Source organism: Oncorhynchus mykiss, chromosome 25 (assembly GCF_057628025.1).
Source record: "Oncorhynchus mykiss isolate SJ-2025 chromosome 25, ASM5762802v1, whole genome shotgun sequence".
Taxonomy (NCBI): domain Eukaryota; kingdom Metazoa; phylum Chordata; class Actinopteri; order Salmoniformes; family Salmonidae; genus Oncorhynchus; species Oncorhynchus mykiss.
The window spans coordinates 10,733,160-10,751,568 of record NC_143046.1 but is presented as its reverse complement, the minus strand read 5'-3'; the positions used below and the strand labels follow the sequence as shown (position 1 = coordinate 10,751,568).

Sequence of the window (18,409 nt, the reverse complement as noted above, 5' to 3'; positions counted from 1 at the left end):
CTTACTCTCCTCCCCATCATGGCTTGTTACCAAAACACATCCTTGAAAGTCGTGATGGCACTATCAAAACGATGGGCTTCCTCATATTGTTAAACAAAAAAAACATCAGAAGAAGAGAATGAATCTCTAATGAATTAAGACAAGTTACTGCTGCAGCTTGGGTGTAGCACACGATGCAGTTCATCAACCAGCTTGGGTGTAGCACACGACACAGTTCATCAAACAGATTGGGTGTAGCACACGACACAGTTCATCAACCAGCTTGGGTGTAGCATACGACACAGTTCATCAACCAGCTTGGGTGTAGCACACGACACAGTTCATCAAACAGATTGGGTGTAGCACACGACACAGTTCATCAAACAGATTGGGTGTAGCACACGACACAGTTCATCAACCAGCTTGGGTGTAGCACACGACGCAGTTCATCAACCAGCTTGGGTGTAGCACACGACACAGTTCATCAACCAGCTTGGGTGTAGCACATGATGTAGTTCATCAACCAGCTTGGGTGTAGCATACGACACAGTTCATCAACCAGCTTGGGTGTAGCATACGACACAGTTCATCAACCAGCTTGGGTGTAGCACACGACGCAGTTCATCAACCAGCTTGGGTGTAGCACACGACACAGTTCATCAACCAGCTTGGGTGTAGCACACGACGCAGTTCATCAACCAGCTTGGGTGTAGCATACGACACAGTTCATCAACCAGCTTGGGTGTAGCACACGACACAGTTCATCAACCAGCTTGGGTGTAGCATACGACACAGTTCATCAACCAGCTTTGGTGTAGCACACGACACAGTTCATCAACCAGCTTTGGTGTAGCATACGACACAGTTCATCAACCAGCTTGGGTGTAGCATACGACACAGTTCATCAACCAGCTTGGGTGTAGCATACGACACAGTTCATCAACCAGCTTTGGTGTAGCATACGACACAGTTCATCAACCAGCTTGGGTGTAGCACACGACACAGTTCATCAACCAGCTTTGGTGTAGCATACGACACAGTTCATCAACCAGCTTGGGTGTAGCACACGACACAGTTCATCAACCAGCTTTGGTGTAGCATACGACACAGTTCATCAACCAGCTTGGGTGTAGCACACGACGCAGTTCATCAACCCGCTTGGGTGTAGCATACGACACAGTTCATCAACCAGCTTGGGTGTAGCACACGACGCAGTTCATCAACCAGCTTGGGTGTAGCACACAACGCAATTCATCAAACAGCGGCTTTTGTTCACAGGAAGTGATCCGTGAAGTACACGTCTTTTGTATTGTGTCCTAAAGCTTTTGTTTCTACAAGTACATTAACAGAAGCAGAAAAACATGATAAAGCAACATGAGGAGAGAATGTTTTGTACAAGTTCAAACGGTGGGGGGGGGGGGATACAACAATAAACCCAATGGAGGCGTTACTGTGATGTTTCTGTACCCTGTGGACACGGTGATCGTAGCCTAGGCAGCAGTGCTATAATATAACCACTTAAGTCTAACGGTGTCCGTGGTAACGGTCAATCAATAGAGAAGAGAACACTCAGCCATAGAGAAAGAGTTTCAGGGTTTTAGGGCTAACCTTTAAATGACAGCTAAGATCACATTAATTTCCTGGACAGAAGGTCACCTAGCCTTTACACAATCATTAGACCTGCTTGGCCTGACTGCCCACGTGTAACCACGTTGACACGGTCTATGGTGATGGACATAAATAACCACATCAAATCAAATGTTATTTGTCACATACACATGGTTAGCAGATGTTAATGCGAGTGTAGCGAAATGCTTGTGCTTCTAGTTCCGACAATGTAGTAATAACCAACGAGTAATCTAACCTAACAATTCCACAACTACTACCTTATACACACAAGTTTAAAGGGATAAAGAATATGTACATAAAGATATATGAATGAGTGATGGTACAGAACGGCAAAGGCAAGATGCAGTAGATGGTATAGAGTGCAGTATATACATATGAGATGAGTAATGTAGGGTATGTAAACATAAAGTGGCATTGTTTAAAGTGGCTAGTGATACATGTATCACATAAAGATGGCAAGATGCAGTATATGATATAGAGTACAGTATATACATATACATATGAGATGTAATGTAAACATTATATTAAGTGGCTAGTGATACATTTTTTACATACATTTCCATCAATTTCCATTATTAAAGTGGATGGAGTTGAGTCAGTATGTTGGCAGCAGCCACTCAATGTTAGTGGTGGCTGTTTAACAGTCTGATGGCCTTGAGATAGAAGCTGTTTTTCAGTCTCTCTGTCCCTGTTTTGATGCACCTGTGCTGACCTCGCCTTCTGGATGACAGCGGGGTGAACAGGCAGTGGCTCGGGTGGTTGTTGTCCTTGATGATCTTTATGGCCTTCCTGTGACATTGGGTGGTGTAGGTGTCCTGGAGGGCAGGTAGTTTGCCCCCGTTGATGCGTTGTGCAGACCTCACTACCCTCTGGAGAGCCTTACGGTTGTGGGCGGACCAGTTGCCGTACCAGGCGGTGATACAGCCCGACAGGATGCTCTCGATTGTGCATCTGTAGAAGTTGCTTTTGGTGACAAGCCGAGGTTGAAGAGGCACTGCTGCGCCTTCTTCACAAGGATGTATGTGTGGGTGGACCAATTCAGTTTGTCTGTGATGTGTACGCCGAGGAACTTAAAACTTACTACCCTCTCCACTACTGTCCCGTTGATGTGGATAGGGGGGTGCTCCCTCTGCTATTTCCTGAAGTTCACAATCATCTCCTTTGTTTTGTTGACGTTGAGGTTATTTTCCTGACACCACACTCCGAGGGCCCTCAACTCCTCCCTGTAGGCCGTCTCGTCATTGTTGGTAATTAAGCCTACTACTGTGGTGTCGTCCGCAAACTTGATGATTGAGTTGGAGGCGTGCATGGCCACGCAGTCGTGGGTGAACAGGGAGTACAGGAGAGGGCTCAGAACGCACCCTTGTGGGGCCCCAGTGTTGAGGATCAGCGGAGTGGAGATGTTGTTACCTACCATCATCACCCAGTTGCACAGGGCGGGGTCGAGACCCAGAGTCTCGAGCTTGATGACGAGTTTGGAGGGTACTATGGTGTTAAATGCTGAGCTGTAGTCGATGAACAGCATCATCACATAGGTATTTCTCTTGTCCAGATGGGTTAGGGCAGTGTGCAGTGTGGTTGCGATAGCGTCGTCTGTGGACCTATTGGGGCGGTAAGCAAATTGGAGTGGGTCTAGGGTGTCATGTAGGGTGGAGGTGATATAGTCCTTGACTAGTCTCTCCAAGCACTTCGTGATGACGGAAGTGAGTGCTACAGTGCGGTAGTCGTTTAGCTCAGTTACCTTAGCTTTCTTGGGAACAGGAACAATGGTGGCCCTCTTGAAGCATGTGGGAACAGCAGACTGGGATAAGGATTGATTGAATATGTCCGTACACACACCAGCCAGCTGGTCTGCGCATGCTCTGAGGACGCGGCTGGGGATGCCGTCTGGGCCTGCAGCCTTGCGAGGGTTAACACATTTAAATGTTTTACTCACATCGGCTGCAGTGAAGGAGAGTCCGCATGTTTTGGTTGCGGGCCGTGTCAGTGGCACTGTATTGACCTCAAATTGAGCAAAATTTATTTAGTCTGTCTGGGAGCAGGACATCCTGGTCCGTGACGGGGCTGGTTTTCTTTTTGTAATCCGTGATTGACTGTAGACCCTTCCACATACCTCTTGTGTCTGAACCATGAATTGAGACTCTACTTTGTCTCTATACTGACGCTTAGCTTGTTTGATTGCCATGCGGAGGGAATAGCTACACTGTTTGTATTCGGTCATGTTTCCGGACACCTTGCCCTGGTTAAAAGCAGTGGTTCGCGCTTTCAGATTCGCGCGAATGCTGCCATCAATCCACGGTTTCTGGTTTGGGAATGTTTTAATCGTTGCTGTGGGTATAACATTGCCGATGCACTTTCTAATGAACTCGCTCACCGAATCAGCGTATTTGTCAATGTTGTTGTTGGACGCAATGTGGAACATATCCCAATCCACGTGATCGAAGCAGTCTTGAAGCGTGGAATCAGATTGGTCGGACCAGCGTTGAACAGGCCTGAGCACGGGAGCTTCTTGTTTTAGTTTCGGTCTGTAGGCTGGGAGCTACAAAATGGAGTCATGGTCAGCTTTTCCGAAAGGAGTGCGGGGGAGGGCCTTATATACGTCGCGGAAGTTAGAATAAAAATTATCCAGGGTTTTACCAGCCCTGGTAGCACAATCAATATGCTGATAGAATTTAGGGAGTCTTGATTTCAGATTACCCTTGTTAAAATCCCCAGCTACAATGAATGCAGCCTCAGGAAATGTGGTTTCCAATTTACATAGAGTCAAATAAAGTTCGTTCAGAGCCATCGTTGTGTCTGCTTGGGGGGGAATATATGCGGCTGTGATTATAATCAAAGAGAATTATCTTGGTAGATAATGCGGTCGACATTTGATTGTGAGGAATTCTAAGTCAGGTGAACAGAAGGACTTGAGTTCCTGTATGTTGTTATGACCACACCACGTCTCGTTAATCATAAGGAATCCCCCCTCGCCCCTCTTCTTACCAGAAAGATGCTTGTTTCTGTCAGCGCGATGTGTGAAGAAACCAGCTGGCTGCACCGACTCCGATAGCGTGTCTCGAGTGAGCCATGTTTCCGTGAAGCAAAGAACGTTACAGTCTCTGATGTCTCTCTGGAATGCTACCCTTGCTCGGATTTCATCAACCTTGTTGTCAAGAGACTGGACATTGGTGAGTAGTATGCTAGGGAGTGGTGCGTGATGTGCCCATCTCCGGAGCCTGACCAGAAGACCGCTTTGTTTTCCCCTTTTACAGCGTTGTTGTTTTGTGTCGCCAGCTGGGATCCGATTCGTTGTCCTGGGTGGAAGGCAGAACACAGGATCCGCTTCGGGAAAGTCATATTCCTGGTCGTAATGATGGTGAGTTGACATTGCTCTTATATTCAGTAGTTCCTCCCGACTGTATGTAATGAAACTTAAGATGACCTGGGGTACCAATGTAAGAAATAACACGTAAAAAAAATAAAATACTTCATAGTTTCCTAGGAACGCGAAGCGAGGCGGCCATCTCTGTCGGCGCCGGAACTGAGTTCATTGACATTGACATTGACACGGTGGATGGTGATGGACATAATCACAGATCCTCTATCATCCATTTAATAGACGGCCCTCTCCCCTGCTCCTCTGTCATCCGTTTAATAGACTGCCCTCTCCCCTGCTCCTCTGTCATCCGTTTAATAGACGGCCCTCTCCCCTGCTCCCCTGCTCCTCTATCATCTATTTAATAGACGGCCCTCTCCCCTGCTCCTCTATCATCTATTTAATAGACAGCCCTCTCCCCTGCTCCCCTATCATCTATTTAATAGACGGCCCTCTCCCCTGCTCCTCTATCATCTATTAAATAGACGGCCCTCTCCCCTGCTCCCCTATCATCTATTTAATAGACGGCCCTCTCCCCTGCTCCTCTGTCATCCGTTTAATAGACGGCCCTCTCCCCTGCTCCTCTATCATCCATTTAATAGACGGCCCTCTCCCCTGCTCCCCTATCATCGATTTAATAGACGGCCCTCTCCCCTGCTCCTCTGTCATCCGTTTAATAGACGGCCCTCTCCCCTGCTCCTCTGTCATCCATTTAATAGACGGCCCTCTCCCCTGCTCCTCTATCATCTATTTAATAGACGGCCCTCTCCCCTGCTCCTCTGTCATCCATTTAATAGACGGCCCTCTCCCCTGCTCCCCTATCATCCATTTAATAGACGGCCCTCTCCCCTGCTCCCCTATCATCCATTTAATAGACGGCCCTCTCCCCTGCTCCCCTATCATCCATTTAATAGACAGCCCGCTCCCCTGCTCCTCTATCATCTATTTAATAGACGGCCCTCTCCCCTGCTCCTCTATCATCTATTTAATAGACGGCCCTCTCCCCTGCTCCCCTATCATCTATTTAATAGACGGCCCTCTCCCCTGCTCCTCTATCATCTATTTAATAGACGGCCCTCTCCCCTGCTCCTCTATCATCCATTTAATAGACGGCCCTCTCCCCTGCTCCTCTATCATCTATTTAATAGACGGCCCTCTCCCCTGCTCCCCTATCATCTATTTAATAGACGGCCCTCTCCCCTGCTCCTCTGTCATCCGTTTAATAGACGGCCCTCTCCCCTGCTCCCCTATCATCCATTTAATAGACGGCCCTCTCCCCTGCTCCCCTATCATCTATTTAATAGACGGCCCTCTCCCCTGCTCCTCTGTCATCCGTTTAATAGACGGCCCTCTGCCCTGCTCCTCTGTCATCTATTTAATAGACGGCCCTCTCCCCTGCTCCTCCCTCATCCATTTAATAGACGGCCCTCTCCCCTGCTCCTCTATCATCTATTTAATAGACGGCCCTCTCCCCTGCTCCCCTATCATCCATTTAATAGACGGTCCTCTCCCCTGCTCCCCTATCATCCATTTAATAGACGGCCCTCTCCCCTGCTCCCCTGCTCCCCTAGCATCCATTTAATAGACGGCCCTCTCCCCTGCTCCCCTGCTCCCCTGTCATCCATTTAATAGATGGCCCTCTCCCCTGCTCCTCTATCATCTATTTAATAGACGGCCCTCGCCCCTGCTCCTCTATCATCCATTTAATAGACAGCCCTCTCCCCTGCTCCTCTATCATCTATTTTATAGACGGCCCTCTCCCCTGCTCCCCTATCATCCGTTTAATAGACGGCCCTCTCCCCTGCTCCTCTGCTCCTCTGTCATCCATTTAATAGACGGCCCTCTCCCCTACTCCCCTGCTCCTCTGTCATCTATTTAATAGACGGCCCTCTCCCCTGCTCCTCTATCATCCATTTAATAGACGGCCCTCTCCCCTGCTCCTCTATCATCTATTTAATAGACGGCCCTCTCCCCTGCTCCTCTATCATCCATTTAATAGACGGCCCTCTCCCCTGCTCCTCTGTCATCTATTTAATAGACGGCCCTCTCCCCTGCTCCTCTATCATCTATTTAATAGACGGCCCTCTCCCCTGCTCCTCTATCATCTATTAAATAGACGGCCCTCTCCCCTGCTCCCCTATCATCTATTTAATAGACGGCCCTCTCCCCTGCTCCTCTGTCATCCGTTTAATAGACGGCCCTCTCCCCTGCTCCCCTATCATCCATTTAATAGACGGCCCTCTCCCCTGCTCCTCTATCATCTATTTAATAGACGGCCCTCTCCCCTGCTCCCCTATCATCCATTTAATAGACGGCCCTCTCCCCTGCTCCCCTATCATCCATTTAATAGACGGCCCTCTCCCCTGCTCCCCTATCATCTATTTAATAGACGGCCCTCTCCCCTGCTCCTCTGTCATCCGTTTAATAGACGGCCCTCTCCCCTGCTCCTCTATCATCCATTTAATAGACGGCCCTCTCCCCTGCTCCCCTATCATCGATTTAATAGACGGCCCTCTCCCCTGCTCCTCTGTCATCCGTTTAATAGACGGCCCTCTCCCCTGCTCCTCTGTCATCCATTTAATAGACGGCCCTCTCCCCTGCTCCTCTATCATTTATTTAATAGACGGCCCTCTCCCCTGCTCCTCTGTCATCCATTTAATAGACGGCCCTCTCCCCTGCTCCCCTATCATCCATTTAATAGACGGCCCTCTCCCCTGCTCCCCTATCATCCATTTAATAGACGGCCCTCTCCCCTGCTCCCCTATCATCCATTTAATAGACAGCCCGCTCCCCTGCTCCTCTATCATCTATTTAATAGACGGCCCTCTCCCCTGCTCCTCTATCATCTATTTAATAGACGGCCCTCTCCCCTGCTCCCCTATCATCTATTTAATAGACGGCCCTCTCCCCTGCTCCTCTATCATCTATTTAATAGACGGCCCTCTCCCCTGCTCCTCTATCATCCATTTAATAGACGGCCCTCTCCCCTGCTCCTCTATCATCTATTTAATAGACGGCCCTCTCCCCTGCTCCCCTATCATCTATTTAATAGACGGCCCTCTCCCCTGCTCCTCTGTCATCCGTTTAATAGACGGCCCTCTCCCCTGCTCCCCTATCATCCATTTAATAGACGGCCCTCTCCCCTGCTCCCCTATCATCTATTTAATAGACGGCCCTCTCCCCTGCTCCTCTGTCATCCGTTTAATAGACGGCCCTCTCCCCTGCTCCCCTATCATCCATTTAATAGACGGCCCTCTCCCCTGCTCCTCTATCATCTATTTAATAGACGGCCCTCTCCCCTGCTCCCCTATCATCCATTTAATAGACGGCCCTCTCCCCTGCTCCTCTATCATCCATTTAATAGACGGCCCTCTCCCCTGCTCCTCTATCATCTATTTAATAGACGGCCCTCTCCCCTGCTCTGCCTGCTCCCCTGTCATCCATTTAATAGACGGCCCTCTCCCCTGCTCCTCTATCATCCCTTTAATAGACGGCCCTCTCCCCTGCTCCTCTATCATCCATTTAATAGACGGCCCTCTCCCCTGCTCCTCTATCATCTATTTAATAGACGGCCCTCTCCCCTGCTCCTCTGTCATCCGTTTAATAGACGGCCCTCTCCCCTGCTCCCCTGCTCCTCTGTCATCTATTTAATAGACGGCCCTCTCCCCTGCTCCTCTGCTCCTCTATCATCTATTTAATAGACGGCCCTCTCCCCTGCTCCCCAATCATCCATTTAATAGACGGCCCTCTCCCCTGCTCCTCTGTCATCCATTTAATAGACGGCCCTCTCCCCTGCTCCTCTGTCATCCATTTAATAGAGGCCCTCTCCCCTGCTCCTCTGCTCCTCTATCATCCATTTAATAGAGGCCCTCTCCCCTGCTCCTCTATCGTCCATTTAATAGACGGCCCTCTCCCCTGCTCCTCTGTCATCCGTTTAATAGACGGCCCTCCATTTAATATACGTCAGTTGGTAGAGCATGGCGTCAGGGTTCTGGGTTTGAGTCCTCACTACTGTAAGTCTCTCTGGTAAGTCTCTCTGGATAAGACCGTCTGCTAAATGACTCACTACTGTAAGTCTCTCTGGATAAGAGCGTCTGCTAAATGACTCACTACTGTAAGTCTCTCTGGATAAGAGAGTCTGTTAAATGACTCACTACTGTAAGTCTCTCTGGATAAGACCGTCTGCTAAATGACTCACTACTGTAAGTCTCTCTGGATAAGAGCGTCTGCTAAATTACTCACTACTGTAAGTCTCTCTGGATAAGAGCGTCTGCTAAATGACTCACTACTGTAAGTCTCTCTGGATAAGAGCGTCTGCTAAATGACTCACTACTGTAAGTCTCTCTGGATAAGAGCGAATGCTAAATGATTCACTACTGTAAGTCTCTCTGGAGAAGAGAGTCTGCTAAATGACTCACTACTGTAAGTCTCTCTGGATAAGAGCGTCTGCTAAATGACATAAATGTAAAATAGGAGGCAGACTATAAACCTTGTAACACAATCACATTGTTAAGACATACATTTTCTCTTTCAACTGCTGGTAGTGAATGTTTAAACAAATGATGCATCCCAAATGGAACTCTATTCCCTATATAGTGCACTATATAGAGCCCTATGGATCCTGGTCAAAAGTAGTGTACTATGTAGGGAATGAAGTGATATTTGGGATGCATTCTTTGGTGAAGTAACAATGAACATCAGTGAGAGACTGAGAGATGACTCCACTCACCCCATAGACCAGTTCCCCCACCATCCCGTTCCACGTCTTGGTGTCTGGATCCCGCGCACCGTACTTCCCGTCTGCTACTACTGACAGTTTGTATCTTATCCCCACATGTTTAGCAATTTCGGCAGCTAAATCGACACAGTAGCCTTCATATCTGTCATTCCCCTCCAGATTCATCTGGTGTTTCTTGTACATCACATAAGGGGCTTCCTGTTAACAGTCAGATCACATGCTGGTTTATTGTCACACACACAGACACAGACACACGCACACACACACAGACACACAGTTGCTTCAACCAGTAGTCTCATGCAGCCAGGCATGTCCAGATGAAACACCACAGATGCATTGCAATACATGTTGATAACAGCAGGATGACAAGCCAGGTAGGTGTTTTACCAAGCTGTGGTGGCCAGCGGACCCCCAGCCCTAATTCACTCAGCCTCCTGTATCTTAGCCCTGGGGAACAGTTGTGTGTGTTTGTGTGTGTGTGTGTGTGTGTGTGTGTGTGTGTGTGTGTGTGTGTGTGTGTGACAAACTACCAGTCGAAGAGGACCACATGCTTCTCACATGCTGCTAAAGGTACAATATGCAGTAGTTAGAGGTTTGTGGGAGTAGGTTAGGTGGGTGTAAGGCTGGGTATATTGGTAGGCTGGTGTATTGGTAGGCTGGGTGTGGGTTAGGTGGGTGTATTGGTAGGCTGGGTGTATTGGTAGGCTGGGTGTAGGTTAGGTGGGTGTAAGGCTGGGTGTATTGGTAGGCTGGGTGTATTGGTAGGCTGGGTGTATTGGTAGGCTGGGTGTGGGTTAGGTGGGTGTAAGGCTGGGTGTATTGGTAGGCTGGGTGTGGGTTAGGTGGGTGTAAGGCTGGGTGTATTGGTAGGCTGGTGTATTGGTAGGCTGGGTGTGGGTTAGGTGGGTGTAAGGCTGGGTGTATTGGTAGGCTGGTGTATTGGTAGGCTGGGTGTAGGTTAGCTCAGAGTGGGATGGGGGTGGAGGTTCATGAAGTAAATGGCCATGACTTGGAGAGGGAAGTGAGTGCGACTACATTGATATCTCAACATAATCATCAACAAGCACATTGCACCAATCACTGAGCAAAGGGGAAGCTTTTGGTAATAGTCATTGCAACAAACAAAAAAAACTCTGCGAAAAGGGAGCCATTTTCATTACAATCCCAAACTTCAAATAAAAAATATATCTTGTAAGGAAATACATAAATATTTAAAAGACGAACACCACCAGGAGAGCGGAGCGTGCTTTTAACCCCACCATTTTCAAACACTGGAGGTGGTACAGCTAGCGTGTTGTTATGGTTTCATCATTACACAACAAGAGAAGAGCTGCTGCTCACACAGAGCGGACGACACCATTAGAGACAACACATAATTAGAGGGATGCAAGTGGAGAAGCAATGGCTTGTTTGTTCTGTGCTGAACGTATATCCTCTTCACCCTTGCATGATTGTAAATGCCAACCCCCCCCCCCCCCCCCTTTCGAGTTAACATGTTATCTACTGATGCTGTTTTCCATTCTGAAACCTTTAAATGCTTCCTTTTTAGAGAGAGAGAGAGAGAGAGATCGAGAGCGAGCGAGAAAGAGCGAGAGAGAGATAGAGAGAGAAAGAGGAGACTTCAGAATATAGATTGAAGGTAATTTGTGTATGAAGGAATACTTTATCCCAGAACACTTAGGACCTTCATCACTTTTCAAATGTTTTCCTTTTCAAGAGTGTTTCTTTACTATTCAGAGGATGTTTATAAGATCGTTACGATAGCTGGCGAAGTCTCGAGGTTTTGTTGCCCGAGGTAGAGTATCGCATGATAAGCTGTAGACCACACTATCTACCTGGAGAGTTTTCATCTGTATTTTTCATAGCTGTCTACATAACACCACAGACTGAGGCTGGCACTTAGACCGCACTCAATGAGCTGTATTCCACCATAAGCAAACAGGAAAACGCTTGCACTGAGGCGGCGCTCCTAGTGGCCTCCCCGGCCTCCCCGGCCTCCCAAGCGGTTTAATGCAGGGAAACTTAAAATTGGTTTTACCAAATTTCTATCAGCACGTTATTAAATGTGCAACTAGAGGGAAAATTACTCCACACACAGAGATGCATAGAAAGCTCTCCCTCGGCCTCCATTTGGCAAATCTGACCATAATTCTATCCTCATGATTCCTGCTTACAAGCAAAAATTAAAGCAGGAAGCACAAGTATCTAGATCAATAAAAAAGTGGTCAGATGAAGCAGATGCTAAACTACAGGACTGTTTTGCTAGCTCAGACTGGAATATGTTCCGGGATTTCTCCGATGCCATTGAGGAGTACACCACATAAGTCACTGGCTTCATCAATAAGTGCATTGATGACATCGTCCCCACAATGACCGTACGTACATACCCCAACCAGAAGCCATGGCTTTACAGGCAACATCCGCATTGAGCTAAAGGCTAGAGCTGCGGCTTTCAAGGAGTGGGACTCTTTTTTTAACCTTTATTTAACTAAGCAAGTCAGTTAAGAACAAATTCTTACTTTCATTGACGGCCTAGGAACAGTGGGTTAACTGGTCTAGGAACAGTGGGTTAACTGGTCTAGGAACAGTGGGTTAACTGGTCTAGGAACAGTGGGTTAACTGGTCTAGGAACAGTGGGTTAACTGCCTGTTCAGGGGCAGTTAATAACCCGTAAGTTTATAATAAATCCCGCTATGCCCTCCGACGAACCATCAAACAGGCAAAGCGTCAATATAGGACTAAGATCGAAACGTACTACACCGGCTCTGACGCTTGTTGGATGTGGCAGGGCTTGCAAACCATTACAGACTACAGAGGGAAGCACAGCCGAGAGCTGCCCAGTAACATAAGCAGCTTTTCCGGAAGACTGTGTGATCACACTCTCTGCAGTCGATGTGAGCAAGACCTTTAAACAGGTCAACATTCACGAAGCCGCTGGGCCAGATGGATTACCAGGACATGTACAGCGAGCATGCGCTGACAAACTAGCAAGTGTCTTCACTGACATTTTCAACCTCTCCCTGTCCAAGTCTGTAATACCAACATGTTTTAAGCAGACCACCATAGCCCTTGTGCCCAAGAGCACTAAGGTAACCCGCCTAAATTACTATTGACCCATAGCACTCACGTCTGTAGCCATGAATTGCTGGTCATGGATCACATCCACACCATTATCCCAGAAACCCTAGACCCACTCCAATTTGCATACAGATCCATAGATGATGCAATCTCTATTGCACTCCACACCGCCCTTTCCCACCTGGACAAAAGGAACACCTATGTGAGAATGCAATTTATTGACTAGAGCTCAGCGTTCAACACCATGGTGCCCTCAAAGCTCATCAATAAGTTAAGGACCCTGGGACTAAACACGTCCCTTTGCAACTGGATCCTGGACTTCCTGACGGGCCGCCCCCAGGTGGTGAGGGTAGGTAACAACACATTCGCAACGCTGATCCTCAACACAGGGGCCGCTCCAGTACTCCTGCCCTCCTGTACTCCCTGTTTGCTCATGACTGCACGGCTAGGCATGACTCCAACACAATCATTAAGTTTGCCGATGACACAACAGTGGTAGGCCTAATCACTGACAAAAACGAGACAGCCTATAGGGAGGAGGTCAGAGACCTAGCTGTGTGGTGACAGGACAACAACCTCTCCCTCAACGTGATCAAGACAAAATATATGATTGTGGACTACAGGGAAAAGAGGACCGAACACACCCCCAATCTCATCGATGGGGCTGTAGTGGAGGAGTTTGAGAGCTTCAAGTTCCTTGGTGTCCACATCACCAACAAACTTACATGGTCCAAGCACAACAAGACAATCTTGAAGAGGGCACAACAAAACCTATTCCCCTTCAGGAGATTGAAATGATTTGGCATGTGTCCTCAGATCCTCAAAAGGTTCTACAGCTCCACCATCGAGACCATCCTGACTGGTTGCATCAGTTCCTGGTATAGCAACTGCTCGGCCTCCGACCGCAGGGCACTACAGAGGGTAGTGCGTACGGCCCAGTACATCACTGCTTCCTGCATCCACAACATCTATGCCAGGCGGTGTCAGAGGAAGGCCCTAAAAATTGTCAAAGACTCCAGTCACCCTAGTCATAAATGGTTCTCTCTGCTACCGCATGGCAAGCGGTACCGGAGTGCCAAGGTCCAAGAGACCCGAAGAGACTCCTGAACTCCAAGAGACTCCTGAACATCTAATCAAATGGCTACGCAGACTATTTACATTGCCCACCCCCTTCTCTTTTACACCGCTGCTACTCTCTGTTGTTATCATCTATGCTAGTCACTTTTCATCTATGCATTCCCCTCTCTCTGCTGGGATTATCTGCCTTAAACCCTATTACAGGGGCTGAGTCACGGGCTTACTGGTGCTCTTCCCATGCCGTCCCTAGGAGGGGTGCGGTATCCGGTGTCCTGTGGGAATTTAAGTATGCTCTCTCTAATTCTCTCTAATGACTTAGGTCCATGCTTCAGGACTACCTGGCCTGATGACTCTTTGCTGTCCCCAGTCCACCTGGTCGTGCTGCTGCTCCAGTTGCTCATTAATTACTTGTTACTTTTATTTCTTATTCTTATTTGAACTGCATTGTTGTTTAGGGGCAAGTAAGTAAGCAATTCACTGTAAGGTCTACTACACCTGTTGTATTCGACACATGTGACTAATACAATTTGATTTGATTTGCCATTTACAGCACCCTGAATATTTTTGCATTCAGGGAGGGAAAGTAATTTAAAATATAAAATAATGAGCAAATATGGTAAAATAGTAGTGTGAAAGGAATAATTCAACACAGCCGTCAACACTGCTGCCAGGAAATCGAAGCAAAACTATCTCCTTCCTGCCAAAACAACCCACTGGAAGCTATACACAGAACCAGCCCTCAGAGGAACAAAACAAAATGGATTCAATATATATACATATATATATTCAACACAGAACCAGCCCTCAGAGGAACAAAACAAAATGGATTCAATATATATACATATATATATTCAACACAGAACCAGCCCTCAGAGGAACAAAACAAAATGGATTCAATATATATACATATATATATTCAACACAGAACCAGCCCTCAGAGGAACAAAACAAAATGGATTCAATATATATACATATATATATTCAACACAGAACCAGCCCTCAGAGGAACAAAACAAAATGGATTCAATATATATACATATATATATTCAACACAGAACCAGCCCTCAGAGGAACAAAACAAAATGGATTCAATATATATACATATATATATTCAACACAGAACCAGCCCTCAGAGGAACAAAACAAAATGGATTCAATATATATACATATATATATTCAACACAGAACCAGCCCTCAGAGGAACAAAACAAAATAGATTCAATATATATATATATATTCAACACAGAACCAGCCCTCAGAAGAACAAAACAAAATAGATAAAAAAAAAAATATATATATATATATATATATATATATATACAGTGCATTCGACAAGTATTCAGTGTCCCTCAGTGATTATTCATGTCCCTCAGTATATTTCATACATTCAGAACCCAACACAGTCTTATTCTAAAATGGATACAATTGTTTTTTTTCCCCTCATAACCATACCCCAGAATGACAAAGCAAAACCAAGTTTTTAGAAATGTTTGCAAAAATAAATAAAAAATGAAATATTACATTTACGTAAGTATTCAGACACTTTACTCAGTACTTTCTTGAAGCACCTTTGTATGATGCTATAAGATTGGCACACTTGTATTTGGGGAGTGTCTCCCATTCATCTCTGCAGAACCTCTCGAGCTGTCAGGTTGGATAGGGAGCGTTGCTACACAGCTATTTTCAGGTCTCTCCAGAGATGTTTGATCAGGTTCAAGTCCTGGCTCTAGCTGGGCCACTCAAGGACATTCAGAGACTTGTCCCGAGGCCACTCCTGTGTTGTTTAGGCTGTGTGCTTAGGCAACAGGTTGTCCTGTTGGAAGGTGAACCTTCGCCCCAGTCTTAGGTACTTAGCGCTCTGGAGCAGGTTTTCATCAAGGATCCCTCTGTACTTTGCTCCATTCATCTTTCCCTTGATCCTGACTAGTCTCCCAGTCCCGGCCACTGAAAAACATCCCCACAGCGTGATGCTGCCACCACCATGCTTCACCGTAGGGATCGTGCCAGGTTTCCTCCAGACGTGACACTTGGCATTCAGGCCAAAGCCTTCAATCTTGGTTTCATTAGACCAGAAAATCTTGTTTCTCATGGGTCCTTTAGGTGCCTTTTGGCAAACTCCAAGCAGGCTGTCATGTACCTTTTACTGAGGAGTGACTTCCTTCTGGCCGCTCTACCATAAAGGCCTGATTGGTGGAGTGCTGCAGAGATGGTTGTCTTTCTGGAAGGTTCTCCAATCTCCACAGAGTAACTCTGGAGCTCTGTCAGAGTGACCACCGGGTTCTTGGTCACCTCCCTGACCACGGCCCTTTTCCCCCGATTAATCTGTTTGGCCAGTCGGCCAGCTCTAGCAAGAGTCTTGGTGGTTTCATACTTCTTTCATGTAAGAATGATGGAGGTCACTGTGTTCTTGCTGACCTGCAATACTGCAGAAATGTTTTGGTACCCTTCCCCAGATCTGTGCTTCAACACAATCCTGTCTCTGAGCTCTACGGACAATTCCTTAGACCTCATGACTTGGTTTTTGCTCTGACATGCACTGCCAACTGTGGAACCTTATATAGACAGGAGTGTGCCTTTCCAATTAATGCCCAATCAATTGAATTTACCACAGGTGGACTCCAATAAAGTTATAGAAACATCTCAAGGATGATCAATGGAAACAGTATACCCCTGAGCTCAATTTGGAGTCTCATAGCAAAGGGTCTGAATACTTATGTATAAGGTAATTCTGTTTTTTATTTTATTTTAATTATTTTTTTTAAATAAAAAAAAACATTTTCACTTTATCATTATGGGGTATTTTTGTGTAGATTGATGTGGAAACACATTTATTTAATTAATTTTAGAAGACTGTAACGTAACAAAATATGGAGAAAGTCAAGGGGTCTGAATACTTTCCGAAAGCCCGGCGTATATTATCGTTCTTATCCTCTCTCAGAAGTGCTTTATTTTGCTTTGTCCTTGATAAGCCATTACAGTATCATTAACACCATTATCGTCATCATCATCATCTCCTCCTCTTCCCCCTCCTCTTCCTCCTCCTCCTCCTATCCCAGATTGTCATTGAACCATTTACTTGATGAGGACGGACAAGACAGGTTCTACTTACGTACGGATGGCGGATGTTGGTTTGTATGTGTTTTCTATTAAATGGAGTCACAACTCAACCATTTACCCACTTACTCATGTATCATATAATACCAATATTGTGATGTCACTGCTACGACAGGCCACTGAAGTATGAGAAATCTAAATGCTTTGTCACCCACACGGATACAGTTGAAACACTCTCTTCTCCTTACAGAGGGATCGACTGTTTCAACGTGTAGTGAGTGGATGCAAAGCAAACACAAAAAAGATGTGGTTCTGCTCAGCCCAGGACAGACTGTATCAACCGGTTAGGCATCAACACTGCCGCTCGCGGCCCTGACTGGCAGAATACGTTGTGGTGAACACATTTCAAAGTTGCCATGGAAAGTGTACCATAATAGTAGTGACCACAATCGTTCGGTTTTCCACAGAAGAAGACTCGTTGGCGACCACCTGTTGTTCTAACACATTTACTAATCGCTGGTACTCGTTCCAGTAGCCAATCTGAAACAGAGAAAACACAGGTTAGCATAGCAACCATAGAATTAGATTGAATTCTATTGTTCACATTCCATTTCTGTTAGCAACATACCCTTTTGTCCGACTGCCCACCCCCCTCCTCCCCCCACTATCAGTGTATAAACAGTCAAGTGGGAACATTTCAGTAACACATTATAAATGCTTATATGTGCTTATAGCAGGTAAAAGCAAAAACCTAATCACTTTAAGAAGTGCTCAATTTACCCACTAATAAAACCAGCCTTATAGATTACTAGAGGTGAGGCCTAAATCTACTGTCATTCCTTATAGATTACTAGAGGTGAGGCCTAAATCAACTGTCATTCCTTATAGATTACTAAAGGTGAGGCCTAAATCAACTGTCATTCCTTATAGATTACTAGAGGTGAGGCCTAAATCAACTGTCATTCCTTATAGATTACTAAAGGTGAGGCCTAAATCAACTGTCATTCCTTATAGATTACTAGAGGTGAGGCCCAAATCAACTGTCATTCCTTATAGATTACTAAAGGTGAGGCCTAAATCTACTGTCATTCCTTATAGATTACTAGAGGTGAGGCCTAAATCTACTGTCATTCCTTATAGATTACTAAAGGTGAGGCCTAAATCTACTGTCCTTCCTTATAGATTACAAGAGGTGAGGCCTAAATCTACTGTCATTCCTTTTAGATTACTAGAGGTGTCATTCCTTATAGATTACTGGAGGTGAGGCCTAAATCTACTGTCATTCATTATAGATTACTGGAGGTGAGGCCTAAATCTACTGTCATTCCCTATAGATTACAAGAGGCGAGGCCTAAATCTACTGTCATTCCTTGTAGATTACTAGAGGTGTCATTCCTTATAGATTACTGGAGGTGAGGCCTAAATCTACTGTCCTTCCTTATAGATTACTGGAGGTGAAGCCTAAATCTACTGTCATTCCTTATAGATTACTGGAG

The 18,409-nt window shown here is 46.2% G+C and overlaps 1 protein-coding gene across 3 annotated transcripts in view; it reads right to left on the bottom strand.

The window, feature by feature from the left end:
• LOC110504371 (glutamate receptor 3) overlaps window positions 1-18,409 on the bottom strand; it is a 231,947-nt gene that overhangs the window by 41,295 nt on the left and 172,243 nt on the right. For all 3 annotated transcript variants that reach the window (XM_036970540.2, XM_036970539.2, XM_036970543.2), the window contains exons 9-10: window positions 17,343-17,453; window positions 9,696-9,902 (exon numbers count right to left, since the gene is read on the bottom strand). In XM_036970540.2, the coding sequence (XP_036826435.1) occupies window positions 9,696-9,902; window positions 17,343-17,453 (318 nt within the window). The remainder of the gene's footprint in view (window positions 1-9,695; window positions 9,903-17,342; window positions 17,454-18,409) is intronic.